Below are 16,813 nucleotides of genomic sequence, written 5' to 3'. Positions count from 1 at the left end.
TGCTCTGCTGGGTGTAGCATAGCACCGTGTACATCAGCCGGTACGGTACGGTGGGCCGTATCGATCCAGTAGCTGCGAGCCGTCGGCGTCAGCCATAACACCTCGCAGCCAGCAGTAGAGCACATCTGCTGTGTTTTTCTCTCGTTTTGTTTATCTTATCAGAAGAACAGAATGAGTCCACTGGCCCTATCCGGATAACGTATAGGAGCTATGGCTCACCGGTGAGGATGGAGACGGCTCTTGTTATGAAACAAAGCAGGTGCTGTGCCACCTGCTGTTTCGATGATACTCCTCCGTTTCATAATATAAAAACGTTTTTTTACACTGATGTACTGTTAAAAACATTCTTATATTTTGGGACGGAGAGTAAAAAGTTGGCTTCGTCGTGTACTGTTCCCTCAAAACAATGGTGAAGCAAAGACTGTAGTACTGAAGTTGAAGTTTTTATTTAATTTTTTTGCTCTAGATTCTTCAGGCTGGTGTACATTTCGGTAGACGATCGGCACAGTTTGCCAGCTCTTTGTGCTGCATCCACTTCTGGTTTGTAAATTGTAATTCAGGCAACAGGGACTGCCCACCCGAAGCCACCCCGAATGTGAAAACAGGGCCAAGGCAAGGCAGCAGGCAACAGCGGCATGGAAGCCATCCCAAAAATACATTGCTTCCTTCCACCTCCTGGTTACTTATACATCACATTCTTCAGCCCCACTTCAACCACTAGCCATCCCAGCCGTATACACAATTGAATTGAAAGCAACCAACATCGCCTCTACCAACAATGGCAAAACAGGTAAAAAAGAAAAAGAATGTACGTACTAGAGAAGGACTCCAGCAAATAACACAGAGTATCATCATCATTTAGCCGCCCATATCCCTTTTCTGGGCCCCTTCTTGCTCATCTTCACCACCCTCTGCTTCCGGCCCCCGGCGGCCTGCTCGTCCGCGTCCCTGGTGTCCGGCACTATCGCGACGTCGACCCGGACGATGTGGTGGTCCGACGTCCCCTTGGAGGAGACGACCGTGTAGGAACCCGGCACGAACTTGTAGGGGGAGTTCGGCGACGCCAGAATGTAGTCCACCCTCGTGCCGTACTTGCACGTCCCTTGCACGTCTGGAGATTCAGTTCAGTGTAATTTCAGTACCAGAGTAACACAGCAGACATTGTTAACAGTGCCTTATAAAAACGTGGCATGTCAGTCAGTCTTACCCTGGCCTTTGGCCACGACCACCACGGCCTCGCACTCTCCGGCGAAATCCTTGGCGTCCACGTACTGCTTCCCCTTGAGGTACTTCATCACCTCCACCTTGGGCGTCGGCTTGCCGATCTCCTCGTAGTACTGCAAAATGCAACACCAAAGATCATCAGAATTGCCTCGTAATGTCCAAGGTTTCGAAACCATTCGGAGAAGACTGAAGACCTTGACGATGTCGGCCCATCTGTCGGCGGAGTAGTCGGTGCCGTCGAGCGCGTTGAGGCCGCCGGCGAGGATGTGGGGGCCGTCGACGGAGCGGAGCATGGCGTCCACCTGCTTCATCCGCCAGCTCTCGTCGAGGTGGTCCAGGTGCGTGCAGTGGAAGTTCACCTCCCCGGCCCGCGGCACCTCGATCGTGGCCCTCAGCACGTTCCTGCACGCGCCATCACACCTCTTCAATTTTTCACCACTTCTCCTTCCCGACAACCATTCAGCATTAAAAAACGGTGACAGGGGCTCGATCAAGCCCAGACAGCAACAGAGGCCGGGGAATTATGCACGTTCGGCTCTCGATCCATTATTATTATATAATTAGAGATTTCGTGATCACGATATCACACGGACACAAAAACAAAAACAAAAAACGCAGTGCAATAACTTGTCGTGGCCTCCTTGCATGGCCGTGGGTGGCTGTCCGTCCGTGGATCCGAATTGAAGCCGCCGTCGCCCGGAAAGGGCCTGCCCAGCTACTCCGGACTGTTCGCCGACGGCGACGCCGCGGCACCCTAACCGTCGTTCTAACCATGGACTCCGGTTGATCAGTCACGGGGAAAGCTACCAAAGAGAAGAGAGAAAAGCATGGACCCTCGGGAGCCGGCCGTTTGCCCTTGGATTGTGGACGCTGAATGCAGAGAGAGAGAGAAAGAGTGTGTGTGCGTGTGTGGTGCCAGGCGCCAAGGGAGCTGTTTCACCTAATCCATGGCTTGGTACTAAACTAATAACCCTAAACAAAGAGGCAGTTTAGCTAAGTTGTGGATCAAGATGTGTCATACTTACTCCCTAAGCATCTAGCTGCCTGTCGGGCGTGGGTTTCGGGTTGACTCGCGCTAGTGGCAGGTGAAGCCCGGTGCCTACTACGTACCGCTTTTGGCTCGGAACACGGGTCAGCCGGGACACTGCCCGGCTAAGCAACAAGAAGCTTCCACGAGAGAAATAACAATACTAAAATGAGCAGAAAAAAGAGAAGAAGCTTTAAGGTTATGTCTGAAACTCAGGAATTTCCATGGAGATTGTTTAGGCTTCTTTCGACCGGCAATAATGCACGGCGGACCGGGCGGGGTCCGGCCGGGGACGCAACGCATGCAATGCACAACTACCATACGTTCATGCGAAAACGAGCAGCTAGCTAGTGGTAGTAGTAGATGCTGCTGCTTGGGTCGAAAAGGACACGGGCTAGGCTAGCACGCCGGTGGCGCCGACGAGCGGGCGCCGCTGTCCGGCAACAGTCGCCGGCCTGGCATGGGCAGCGGCACACGAGCCCTGGTCGGGCGCAAGGACGGGGCACTAATGCGGCGCACTGGCGACGTTTGACTGCGGGCCGGGTGTGGGTTCGTTCGTTCGTTTACAGTGGAAGAGGATGGAACATTCGCCCGGACCACGACGTGACCCGCAGCCCCGAATCCGATGCAGGAACAGAAATGAGCGACGCCGTAGGAGGGCGACTGACGGACTGACTGACCTGAAGTCGGACTGGTCGGCGACGCGGAGCGCCTTCCAGCGCTTGATGGGCCAGCGGGAGAGCACGGCGTTGCCGTACTCGGGCGCCCAGCTCTCCGCGAACACGTACCGCATGCCCAGCGCGCCCGCCAGCTCCGACAGCGGCCGCATCCCGCGCTCCTCCTCGGCGCGCACGTTCTGCAGCCCGATGATGTCGGCGCCCGTCTCCCGCAGCACCTCCTCCACGCTCCGCCGCCGGCTCGCGTCCAGCCCGCCCGCGATCACCTGATGCGGCTTCCGGGCCCTCGGGCTGCCGACCAGCCGCCCGCTCCGGTCCAGGGAGATCTCGTTGTCCTGCAGGTTGATGGACACGCGCGCCTTGCTCGGCGCCCGCGACAGCAGGCTCGCCTGCGCCTTCAGGATCCCCTTGGGCCGCGGCCGCGCGCCCGTGCCCGCGCCCGCGCCGCTCCGGCGCGCGGCCTCGCGCTCCGCTCCCGGTCCCGCTTCAGGGACTGCGGCCACCGCGGGCGCCATGGAGAACAGCGCCGCGTTGAACGTCGCCACGCGGATGGTCACCGGCTGCCGTCCCTCCCCCGGCGCCGACCCATCAGCACCGCCGCGCGGGGTGCCGGCCTTCCTGCTCCCGCCGTTGCTGCCCAGCCGGCGCACGGTCACGCGCGCCTTGGGCACCGTCGCCGCTCCGGCACCGGCAGCAGCGCCAGCGCCACCACCAGCACCGCCCTGCCGGCGTCTGCGCGGGCGCGGGTGCAGCGCGCGGAGGCCGGCGAGGACGCGGCGCAGCATGTGCCTCAGCGCGGCCACGAGCATCCGACGCCGCGAGTCGGTGCAAGAAAAGCGCGCGCTCCCGCCCACCCGCCGCCTTGGCTTGCGTTGGCGTGCGCGGCCGGTGTCGTGCTGGTGAGCGCGGCCGGGGAGGCAGGCAAGCTTTGGCTTGGCGTAATATACTACTCCCTGCTCTGCTTACTTACTTACTCCATGGCCGGCTAGCGACACGGGGAGGCGACGGCGACGGCGACGGCTCCGCGTGCCTCTGCTGTGGAGGATCGCTTCGCTGCCGTCACCGGGGGGGATTTTGTACTGCTGGTTAGCTCGACGCGCGCCAGATGACTGTGGTCGCGGATTATTCGCGCGTACTAGTGCGTACGTGGACGTGGTCACAAGCGAGATCCGCTGGTCGCTGCAGCGTCGTCGTTTTCCTGTGCCATCTTCTCCAGGGTATCTTCTTCCTCTGCCCAACCGCAGTGAGGCCACCTCCACCGCGCGCGACCCCATTTTATCTGGATGCGTCCGGTCGAGGTAAAACGGACATACCAGACGATCCAGAGGCAGACCCTATTTTATTTTTTCGTCCGTTTTGTGTCCGTTTCACTTATCTATGGATTATAGTTGGTCTCATTTTGAGACCAAAGCAGACACAGACGGACACTCTCTGGCCATTCCTCGTCCGCCTCGGTCCGCTTGCATGTGCAGTGTGGCCCACCTGTCATACAAATAAAAAGGCCCATCTGCCCACCCATCCCCTCTCTCCCCCTCTTTTTTTCCCCGGGCCATGGATGCGCAGGCTAGCACGAGCGAGGCGAGCGGGGCCCCGGCGACGGCAAGGCCGCACCCGGCGACGGTGCGCAGCGGCATGCGTGCACAGCAGGGCGCGGCGGCGGGGCACGACGGTGCGCGCGGCTGCGGGCGTGACGGCGAGGGCGGCGGACAAGGGCGAGGTGCGGCGCGACCGTCGCGACGAGCTGGCGAGCTTTGGCGTGAGGGCGCGGGCGAGGACGGCGGACGAGGGCGAGCGCGAGCTGCTGGGCGGCCGGCGCGGCGTGCGGGCGAGCTTCGGCGCGAGGGCGCGGACGAGGGCGAGCGCGAGCTGCTGCGCGGCCGGCGCGGCGTGCGGGCGAGGGCGCCCGCAGGAATGGGGGCGCGCGCGGTGGTAGGCGGAGGCACGGGCCGGCGCTACTGCAGGCTCGGCGCGACGGGCTAGGCGACGGCGGGGCTGGGCGGCGCAGGCTAGCGCGCAGGCGGATGCGCGGCAGGCTCGGCAACGGCGGGGCCGGCGAGCGCAGGCGGACGCGCGGCCACAGCTGCGCGTGCTAGCAGGCGTGGGTGTGCTAGCTAGCTAGCTAAGTTAGCCAGCCGCCGTCGCTGCTGCATGTGCCGCAACTTCGCGCGTGGGCGATCGCCCCGGCAAGGCTCGGAGCGCGTGGACTGCGGGCGGGCGCGGTTGTTGCTGCAGCCTCCGCGCTGGCGAGCAGGCGAAGCACGGGGCGAGCAGCTGCGGCATCTGTGCCGGCGAGCGCGGCGTGATCGGGTAGTCGGGTGGGCAGGTACGGGCGCACGGGCGAGCTCGGGTGTTGCTGCTACACCCCGGCGAGCACTGATGTGGCGCAGCGAGAGCGAGAGCGCGAGCTTGTGGGCGGATGAGGCGCAGACGTGGGCCAAAGTGCAGGCGGGCGTTTTGGGGTAGTCAGCTGCGCTGGGTGCCTCCAACATGAGCCGGACATGCATGTCCGTTTTGCTACCCATTGCTACCTCAAACGGACGAAATCCGGACAAAGCGGACGTCCGTTTGGGGTCGTGCGGTGGAGTTGGCCTGAAGTGGAGGAGCACATAATCCCGTAGCAGAGTACTAGTACCTATTACACAACCACAAAATATATACAGAAAAGGATTTTTGATCGGCTAAGATGACCAGCTGAAATAGTATAGGAGCATCTACAACCCGGCACCCCAAACCTCTCTCATACAGCTGGGTGGACGCCCCGGTTAATGACCGGTCAAAAAAACCGACCCCAGCCATCTTAAATAGGCCTCAAACGTCCGGACTGATGGTCGGGTTCCACAGGAAACACTCCGAAACCCGGCAATCTGAAGCTGGTCTCCTTTGTCAACGCATGACGCCACTCCGGTGGGCCACGTAGTGCCCTGGGACGGCTATTTAAGCCGGCCACCGGCACCGAAACCCTACCGGCCACATTTTCCCATGCTGTCCGTCACCGCCACCACCACTTCCCACTCGCGCATTCGTCACTAGTACTAGTCATGCCCCCACGCCTTCGGGTAAGGAGCTACTCGTATCTAATGTCGGAGCGCTGACTGCAGCTGTTTGAGCAGATCTAGGCAAGGCGCGAAACCCATATCGCCGCTGGGCTACCTCCGGACGAGGTGGATCCGGAGAAGGAGGAGTGGGAGGAGGAGGAGGAGGAGGTGGGGGAGACAAATGGGAAGGACGCGGGGCAGGAGGAGGACGTGGGTGCAGTGAAGATATGGATCTGCAGGCGATCCTCGATTCCCTCCCGTCGAAATAGGCGACGAAGGCCAAGTGTCGTCTTCCGCAAAAAGCGATGGCGGAGCATGCGGTAGAGTCGACGAGATGCTCGCGTTTATGGATGAGGAGAAAGAGGAGCCGAAGCCCTCCTACACACCCATCTACTCGACGCCCGGCATGGATGTTGTGGACATCTTCGATGACAAAAACTTAGTTTAGGCTAGTATTGTGTATGTACTATGTAGAAAATCTTTTGCACGGTTTGTATGAATCTAAGGGATGAAATATTAAATGCATAGCACTAAATATGAGACGGACGTGCTCGGTTGCGTCCGTGGGAGTTTGAGGTGCCGAATTTGCCATATCCGGTTATAGATGCTCTGATGCACCGCCCGTATGGAACAAATACGTTTGCTACAAGAAGAAGAAGAAGAAGAAGAAGAAGAAGAAGAAGAAGAAGAAGAAGAAGAAGAAGAAGAAAGGGAAAAAAGAATGGAAGCATGGCGCTGGCACTACAGGGCTGGCGCTACAGTTTGAGCATGTATTGGGCGATGGACGGACAGCGGTGTCGGGCGGCCCCCGGGCGTGCCGGGTCTTTTCGGCGGCTCCAACCACTTCCACGAGCCGCGAAATGAATGCCGACTCGACCGAGCCCGATCCGCTCCCCTGCTCGGGCATAGTGTCAGGTGCGGCGATCGCCTCGCCTTTTGCTGGTCACGGGCGATAGAGCCGCCCCGTTGCGTCATACGCGCGCGATACGGATCGAGAACCGTACGCTGCTGTACGTACAGTACATGCCGAGACACCTGTCGTACGTCGAGTGGCCGGCTGCGCGCGTATTAGTCCGTACCAACTTTTCGTTTCCGCGAAATTTGCGTGGAGATCGAGTGGTTTGTGATACGACGTTGACGCTGTCATGCTTTTTTTTAGTTGTTCGTGTGGGGGTTAGGCCAACCCCATCGTGCGATCTCATCCCGTCCGGTCTCGTTTGTTTGGTATGAAAGGAACAAATCAGACGGCCCAACACGCGACGGTTTGAACCCATCTGATCCGTTTTGTTTCGAACCAACTCATTTCGAGCGTAAGCATGCGCGGGGTTTGGATCGTGACGGACAGTGAACGGACGCGCGCCTTGTCCATGTCGAGGCCGCGTGGCAGACGGCAACATATCTCTCACCCGCCAACATTAATGCGCACGTGCGGATGGCCCCACATGTCATCCGCCCAGCGAACGGTCGCCGTCCTTCTTAAATAGAAAACCGTGGACCGGTCGTCGTCCACACTTCTCACTCCGGCCCCTCTCTGCCCCCTCGAAACCCGCACTCCCAAAACCCTAGCTGCTCCCCGTCCTCGAACTCGCCGGCCGGCCGCAGCCATGAGGCTATGGAACTACGGCTGCAAGGGGAAGCACGACCGCGAGGCCGGCTCCTCCTCGGGGCGCTGCCGCGGCTTCGTTAAGAAGAAGGAGCCCGCATCACCGCCGCACACCTCCAGTCGAGCCCCCGCGCCTGCCCCCTTCACCATCGCCCCTAGGACCGCCGGCGAGCGCGACCGGCGGTACCTGGCCGTGGACGTGTGCTGGCGGTACTGGGAGACGAGGGCGTCGGTCTCGTGGAGCGACATGCACCTCTTAACAATTGGCACCTCTTCGCGGACCGGGTCCCGATCCCGCCGGTGCCGATGAGCGGCCGTGCGCGGCGCGATGAGATCGAGCGCCATCGCTACCTCCTCCCCGACGACCTCTACTATGACGAGAGGTACGCCCCCGACTCCGTGCTCTGGGACACGTGGCTCCAGGACGAGCACGACATGCGCCGCGCGTCCTACTTCGCCAGCACGGTGCCGGGACCGCGACGGCCATGTCGGGAGGTGCGCGGCTTCACGCCCACACCGTCGTCTTCCCCGTCTCCGTCACCACCTCCACCTCCTCGCATGACAGCGGAGGAGGAGGCTCCTCTCATGGCGCGTGTCATGGACGACTCCATGCGCACGCACGACGAGCGCCCATGGGAGGGCCTCGAGGAGATGACGGCCCTCTCCGCGGCCGGCGACGTCGCCATCCCCGAGCTGGAGATGGTGGCGAAGGAGGAGGTGATGAAGGAGCCGCCGGTGGGCGCGTTTCCACCCGGGCCTGGTGGGCCAGCACTGGAGCTGGTCGTGCACGACTCCGGAGATGGCGGCCGCCGTGGGGGAGTGGACTGGTGCCCCACGTCGTCGCGGTCACCGGAGCGGGACGCCTCGCCGCGGGAGGAAGTGGTGCAGGCACCTGCCACCTTCCACCACGCCGCCCCCGTGCACCACGGACCGCCGGCCCACCTGTGGACGTCGTCGGACTACGTCGACCTCATCAGCGACGACGACGACACCGGCGGCCACCACATTGACGGGCACGGTAGGAACGCACAGGCGGCGTTTTTTTATTTTGTTTTTATATAAATTATGACATTGGGCCGTTTAAGTGAACCGTGAAACTGGACCGTTTTGTGCCCGTGACCCTTAAATTATGTTTTAAGTTTTTTTAACTGCGTTTATTTACTTATTTAGGCATTTAATTTAATTTTTTCTGTTTTTTTAATCACGTCCATCCCGGACATGATTTAGGATGCGGCCGCGTGTTGGGCGTATCCACGACCCAACGGACAGACGCGGACATGGGCGAACCCATTGCCGTCCCAAAGAGACAAAATCCGACCAAACCAGACGTCTGTTTGAGGTCGTGCGGTGGAATTGGCCTTAGAGGCTGGTTATACGTATATTTTGTGGATGGTGACGATCTCACTGCGTATTTTGTAGGAGTACTCCGTAAGTGTGGTCGTTGACTGATCAACTGACCGGAAAGGACCGTGACCACTGAACAGAGGCGGCCGGCCTCTTTGTTTACTCGCCATGCCCGTACCGAACAAACGACTCTGTATTTCTGGCTGAGGGCACGTAGTACAACGTAAGGTGAGCCATGTTTTCTGAGCAGGTGGTAGGGGCTATGCTTATTGGTTTTCCTCCATTGTTTTACTCAACCAGTAGTGATTTCCTTCTTTGGGGCCGGGTCCGTACGTTGACCTCACGCACCTGCCTCGGGTTTCTTCTGGAAGCGAGCGGCCACGGCGGACGGACGCATGCTTCCTGTCTGCGCCACTGCAACTTTTGCATGGCCGGCGCCCGGCGGTAGGTGTAACCGCGTCGTATCGTATCGTACTATATTCGTATGCATCCCCGATCGATTGATCTTTCCCGGAGCAAAAGCATCCCGAGCTCTTCCAGACCAGTTTAGTTTTGCCGCTACAAATGCGGGCGGCGTCGGTGTCACGCACTCCTGACTCCCTGCACTGTCAAGTCATATACTCCCTCCGTCTGAAAAAACTTGTCCCAATCTTATTTCTTAAATAGATGTATCTAGCACTAACTTAGTGCTAAATACATTCATTTAAGGGACAAGTTTTTTCGAACGGAGGGAGTACTACCACAAAACCCTCTACCTTGCTTGAGCAAAAATCCTCCGATTCCGAAGCTTCCCAGAAAAGTTCAAGTCATACAAAACTCAGCGGTGGATTAACTAACCTCTCGCAAAAAGGACGACGAAAATACTGTAGCTCGACCGCTTTCCGGCTTTCGGGAGAAAAGCGTGTACGTACGTAGACGACGACGCTGTCCCCTTCCCCGGCGCATTAGGAATCAGATTAAGCTCACGGATCAATCAGTGCCAATCATGGTGCCATGAGCGGACGGACGAGCTGGTCTGCTCTCACCGCAGCTTCCACGCCACCGCAAAAGCCACTCCACATCTAGCTGCTGCCCGTAGCAGGTAGGTCTGGAAGGGCCGGACCCGGACGCGTGATGCCGATCGGCCGGGAAAGCTCACGGGCTCGGGGCGCAAAAGCGAGACGGACAACGAGAGGACCGATGGATCCATGGATCGATCGTCATGGCGACATGATGCGTGCACGCGCGGACAGGGGGAAGAGGACACGGGCCGCGGCGGGGATAGGGATCCATGAGACGAGCCAGCACGTGAAGCGCGACCTGAAAGTCGAGCAGGACGCACGTACTTTCTCGCCGGTGGCTCCACCCGCGACGCCCGGTCCGTCGTTCGATCGGCACCACCGCGGCGGCGCCCCACCACCGACGAGGTACCGCGGCGTCAGAGGATCGCACCAGCGGCCATGTTGAACAGTGGGCAGAGGCCAGTGGCAATGTGGCATGACGCTTTCTGGCTCCGTCTCAATTATCGATTTTGGATTTGACCTGTCGTGTCAGGGATGTTCAGGGGATGGTTCTGAAGATGGCAGCGGGGTGCTGCTCGCGGCAGAGCGCATCGGCTCTGTTCTGCCATGATTGCCCTGGTGATCAACTGATCCATCATGACGTCGCTCGTAGCACGATTCAGGCTGCTCTCTTTTTTAGCTAATAACACATGTACTACTACTCAAGAGTATCATTATCGGTCTGGATCATTCCATAATTATTTGGGAATCATAGCAGTTGTGGACACTGCTGCTAGAGCTGACAAATGCACTCAGGGCGACTATAGACAGGTGAGGGCAGTTATGTGTCGAATCAGGGTTATCTTAATCGTAGCCGTCAGCTTTGTGGATCAGGTGATGTTTCTTAAACGCTTTTATATGTATAGGTTTCATGGCAATTTGAAAAGCTGTCCTAACAAATTTAAGAAGGTTTAAATACAGTAAAGTAAAATACCCAGTGTGTTAGTAGTCAACGCAACCATCATATGGCCCAGGCGATCGCAAATCTCGCTACCTACATAACAAGTACCAGTGCTGCAAAAAGGCAAGGAATTTGAAGATTGAATCAGAGGCCCATCGAAAGAAAGACCTGCTCAATCATCATCTTATTTTGCGTCGTCCACAAGCTCCACGCTAACACCACAAACACCAGCTAGAAAGAGACGGCTCCTCCTCCCGGGCTGTTTGGCACTGGTTTGAAGAAACCCGGCCAAATTTAGGGCCTCCCATTCAAGTCCGGGAGCCTCAAGAACAAAGCACCACAAAACTCCGCCGTGTAGGAGAAGAGGATGTGAGTCCCCGTCTCCGAGACACCACAAAGAGGGCAGAACCATTCCGGGGTCGTTTCACTTGACCACCTCCGTCCCAGATGGGAAGCGTTCCCTCAACAATTGTCATACAAAAATCTTGATCTTCAAGGGTAAGGGCGCTTTCCATAGCAGCGCGGCCCACACAATAATTGATCTTTGGCACATGGCATGATAGGCCGAGCTGACCGAGAAAACAACTGAAGGTTCCAAATGCCATGAGGCAGTCTCTGCATAATCCGCGAGCACCGGCGGGATGGCAGCCCGCAAACTAGCCCACTCTATGGTCTTCACCTGCCCAAATGACCGTCGGAACAAAATGTTCTAATGCCCATTGCCGGTGGAGGACAACCCAGACGGATCTCTTGCTTGATCCGTTGGGAGACCTCCAGAACCGAGATCCCTTCATATGAGAATAAGCAAGTAATGATTGCCCTTTAAGTACTTTGCTTTGAATATGTTGTAACCATGCCTCCCCCCTTTCTCTCCTAATGACATGTCATACCCAGCGCAACATAAACGAGACGACTAGTTGGGCCGGGTCCGGTTCAGTGTAAGTAAACTAGAAGAAAACCCAGAAAGAAATTAAACCGTTGGAATGGCATGCACAGCAACATAGTAAGATAAAAACATGATAAAAGTTAAATGGGATTGTTTGTGGCACAAGTTTGATTAAATTGAGTAAGAATATGAAAAATTCTAAATAGGGTAAATACTATCACAAACATGAAACTGGGGATAAAAATTGAAATTCACTTTAAGTTAATACAACCACAAAAATATTTTTGCACACGCGAGACCCAAGCCGACCAAGAAAGTTGTTTGTTCTTTCCTCGTTTGTCCTTTCAACTCAACTCGCATTATGGAGTAGTGCACAAGGATTGGCACCATCCCTCGACTTGTAATTGTTCGGTCATGAACCAAACTGACCCAAACTTCATGCGGTTTAGCAGAAGCAATGAACAACTTTTGAAATTCTGGAGGATTTTTAACATTATTCCTTTAAAAAATTTAGAATATTTTTTAAAATTCATGAACATATTTTGAAATTTGGAACATTTTTCCAAATTCACAAAATATTTTTAAAATTCATGATTTTTCAAAATCCAGGAATATTTATCAAATTCACAAACATGCTTTTTAAATTCAGAACTTTTTTTCAAATCCCGAACATTTTTTTAAAGAAGCAAGAAAAACAAAACAGAAACGAAAACACAAATAAAACTAAAATTAAATTAAAACGAAAAAATAACAGGGGAGCACCGCCCCGCATATGGGCCGGCCCAAAGTTAATGCGGGGGCGAACCCTGCCTGCGCGTTTCCTCTCTATTCCCCTGCTCGTCCCCGACCTCGGCCGCTCTCGGCTCCTTTTCTTGCCGGTTCACCGCCTGCCACGGCGAACGCCGCCGCCCCTCGCTGCCTGCCTTTTCGTCGCTAGACGCCCAGGAGCTACCCCCGCCCGCCCCGCCCGCCCGGCGCTCAGCGCCACCGCGCCACCCTACAAGCAGCCGCCCGCCGCCCAATCTGCTCTCCGCCGACTCCGGCGCTCGGCTGGCAGCAAGGCAGTAAACCTACCCGGCGGCCAACCTTTGGCCCTATCTGTGTACTTGAGAGGTAAATTGTTCACTGCGGCGCTGCCCATCCTAAATTTCTGATTTAGGGTTTGCTCTTTGTTGTCGCATCAATAAGGTGAAAGGGTCAAGTCTATTGCCTTAACTAAACAAATCAGACTTGCTATATAGTACATGAACACACAGTCATGTGAACACATACAAATAATTTTGCTATCCAGTACATGAGCACCTGATCAGTGACATAATAATGATCTATCTGATTGTTTGCCACTCTAACAAATTAACAGTGCCACATAGTCTTCTTCGAATTTGTCAAGGTATATATTATGTAGGCTTATCTTATGCAAAATTGAGAATCTCGGTATGTCTGTAAGACCATATTGATCTGTTTCTATGTGCTATTGGTAAATTAATTAGAATTCTGTCATGTTCCCTAAAAACTAATTTTAGAACGTTGGCATGTCATAGTTGTTGCCAATTTATTTTAGGTGGACCGTCTGTTTTATAATCCTAATTCCGCCACTGCTAGCGTGAGGACCAGTAGCCATGGATCTACAGGCCGACGCCCGGATCAAGTTCTAGTTCCAGTCCATGGATCCAGCCACGATCGCCAGGACCAGCAGCAGCTCCAGCCGCATCAGCATCAGCGAGCCACAGATCTACGGGTCGCGAACCCTCAGGGACGAAGGAGTTGTCAGAAAAGAGGAGAGGGACGAGCTTACATGGGCCCTCCTTGCCAAGATTGAGAGCTGCTACGGGCGGGTGAAGCTCCTCCAGGGGGTCTTCGACGCCGGCTTCTGCTTCGGACTCCTAGATCCCATCTCCAACATCGTCGCCGGCGTCTCCATCGCTGGCGCCATGAGCGTGGATGACCCTGACAATGAACCCGTCCCCACAGCATCTTTCCCGAAGCGGAGAAAAATAGATTTGATCGGGGATATGCACCAGCGGTCGCTCAACGGCCTTGTAGCCTTCCTGGCCGCCCTCTTCCCCTACCTCACCGAGCCCAAGGCTATGTGGTACCTCAACAAAGCCGAGTTGGATCCCCTCGTTGCCGCCCGCCTCATCATCCAGCACCGGGGGATGGAGCAGAGTTTCGGGTTTAAATCCGACGCCACTGTCGCCGCCGTGGAACTGGCCCTTAGATGTGCTGCAGCTGCCGCCCAACACCCGTGCCCGAAGCAGTTTGCGTCAGCTTGGAAGCTGCTTTCACATTTCTTGAGAGTGTCGCCACCGTGCTATCAGGCCCATGTGTAACTTTCGATCGTTTCCAGTCCACTGAAATCATAGATATTCTGCTCAAGAAACATCAGCCATCAGTTTTCACCCTCGAAAAATCATGGGATCTTGCCTCTTGTCGTCTACTCAAGCTCAGTCCTGACCTCTTGGGGGAGGTGATGGGATTTCCTGAGCGGTCCACTATGAGGCGAATGCTGCTCACCACCATCCATGGATACTACCTGCAGGCACTAGCCCTGCTGCCCAAGGAGAAGCTGCACTCTCAATACCACCACAGCCTGCTCCAGGCCGGCCACTGCTATGGTCCACTGGACCCTGTCTCCAACATCATCCTCAATACAATCTGGTACAGCCGAGCCTACCCTCTAACCAAGAAGGTTACCTAGAGGCAATCAGCACAGGAGGCCTTCTTCGAATTGCAGTCAGATCCTTCTATGGCCTTCTCTCCTTCCTGTGCACCCGCTGCGCCGGACACCTCTCGCCGGACCAAGCCATGCAACGACTGCAGGCGTCTGGGGCCGATCTCCGAATCGCTGATCCTAACCACCTTGATGATGATAACAATGATGATGCTATGATATCTTCCAGTGTCGAACAAGCTTATGCTGCAGCTGCAGCTGCTGCATTTCACCCCAAAACTCATGACCAGGCAGAGCTTCTCCGACCGTCTAATCCAATGCTGCGGATGGCCTCGCACTATCTCAAGGATGGCGGCAAGCTCTCCCACGTGGACGCCGACCATCTTGCCGAATGTCTGTTCTATTCCATCAGCGAGTTGGAACAAACCGAGCACCCAGAAACAAATATCGAGGCGGTAAACCAGCTGACGTATGGAAGGATGGATCGACTCATGAATGACTTCTGGAACGAGCATGCTGCAGTCGTTGGAATGGTGAAATCTTTAATTGACGTATACAGCCGGCAACCTGGGGTTGGTTTCTTCTAGCATAATTTGGATTTGTTCTCGCTGCAAAACAATCTGTACGTGTTTCAGATTAACATTCTCTGTCTTAATTGTTCTTGTTCAGGTACCCAAGTACGAGTTGCATCTTATCTGCGGTGTCAATAAGTATGTTGATGGCCCTGTGTACACGGGTCCTTTCACTCGCATATATCATTACTCCCATATCAACTTCCTCGCTACCCAATCTGCCGGTGCACCACCAACGCTATTCTTTGCTGAATGCCGCAATGATGGCTCTCAGACTCAGGAGATGGGCTGGTGCTGCCCTGTCGGAGTACCATCTCCAGGCACTGGTATGCTGTCATTTTCCCTTGCGACTTGGCATTTTTCATCAATCAGATATATAAATCTCTGCTATTCAATTATTAAATTTACAATATGTGTTACCTGTCTGTCACCCCTTGCAATAGTGGTGGATGTCTCCGACAGTACACCCGTTCTTCCTGGATAAGTATATTTAAGTTGCAAACAGCTGGCCTAGGGCAATCCCCATTTCAGTTGACCATCGTTGGAATACTGCTTTAAAACTTTCATATCTAAAATAGCTAGCCCCCACTAATCTATTTCTCTCAACAAGAAGCATGCCAACTCAGCATGCAACATGCATAGCTCAACATGCAAAACATGCATGAGAATTTCCATTATATTATGCATTTTCAGTTTTAGTTTGCATGTTATTACTCCAAATATTCATTTTCCATAAAACCATATATCATTGAAACATATATTGTAAAAAAATTCCCGCAACAACAACGTGTGGGGTATCATCGATCAACAGGATATTCTCACTGACCTTCCGGGTCTACAATTTTACCCAAATAATACATGCATGCATCAATCCTTCATTGCATTATTTCTGTTTACATCGTTGTTTAGTAAGTAAGTATCCTTGATGGAAGACGAGTAGCTAGCTTTCTGCCACTTCCATCATCCAGTAGCATGATGCGTTTTGATTTTTGTCTGCATCCATATGTGGCAGAGCAAGTCCGTTGCCTGTACTGTGAGTATGCCGGGAGCAGGGTTGTGCATCCAGCACAGGGGAGTTTCGTTGGACGTGGCCTAGAGTTTGAGAAGATGTGGGGCGAAGAAAAACCATATTCGGAATCATATACCAATGACTGCATCATAGCGTGCAGCCGTGAGCCGACTTACTGGGTGGATTATCTGGAAGAAGATTACATCTACCGCAGCTATCGTCTTGATGGTAGCGATGAAGGGGAAAAGATCTTCTTAAAGAAGGGGCTTCCTGATGATGGAGAGATGAAGTACTTGATGGAGACGGGGTTTCTGATCATCGAGGATGATGGTTTGTCCTAAATAGCGCATGGATGCATGCATCAATCACTTCTATGTATATAATGCTAGAGATAACATCATGCATCATTGTTGCGCTCATATGCACTTGTATGTATGCTTGAGAAAACACAGTTTATGATATTGTGCTTGTATGCTTAATGTTTTGCTTAATGTTGCCACTCCTGTTGGCATGTTCTATGTAATAATTACTATCCTGTGTTTTCATGTTAAGACTTCTTGTCGTTGCTGAGAATTTTGTAATGAGTTGTAGTGACCTACTAGTGGATGACTGGATGATTCATCCTACTAGTGGCTTCTTTGAGCAATGACCGCACGGCAGAACAAGTCCGCTGCCAAGTACGACAAATGTTGTGCCCGTTCTCGGTTCTCTAGCTGTAATGTTGTAATGTTGCCGTCCTCTGTTCTCTAACTGTAATGTTGCGCTCATCCTCAGTTCTCTAATTGTAATGTTGTAATCTTAATGTTGCGCCCGTATGTGAAATG

At 54.7% G+C, this 16,813-nt stretch overlaps 1 protein-coding gene and 1 pseudogene across 1 annotated transcript; one reads left to right on the top strand and one right to left on the bottom strand.

Annotated features, from left to right (window-relative positions):
* Nucleotides 1–620: 620 nt before the first annotated feature.
* On the bottom strand, nt 621–3,954 carry LOC125535993. Its single transcript, XM_048699077.1, has 4 exons — nt 2,932–3,954; nt 1,419–1,626; nt 1,208–1,337; nt 621–1,111 (listed from the first exon to the last, which is right to left on the bottom strand). The coding sequence occupies exons 1-4, from the start codon at nt 3,735–3,737 to the stop codon at nt 855–857; spliced, it is 1,401 nt and encodes a 466-aa protein (XP_048555034.1). The 5' UTR covers nt 3,738–3,954; the 3' UTR covers nt 621–854.
* An 8,594-nt stretch (nt 3,955–12,548) lies between these two features.
* LOC125535992 lies at nt 12,549–16,554 on the top strand (annotated as a pseudogene).
* Nucleotides 16,555–16,813: the final 259 nt, after the last annotated feature.

This window comes from Triticum urartu, chromosome 2, assembly GCF_003073215.2.
Source record: "Triticum urartu cultivar G1812 chromosome 2, Tu2.1, whole genome shotgun sequence".
NCBI classification, from domain to species: Eukaryota; Viridiplantae; Streptophyta; class Magnoliopsida; order Poales; family Poaceae; genus Triticum; species Triticum urartu.
This window is presented reverse-complemented; position numbering and strand designations above follow the sequence as displayed.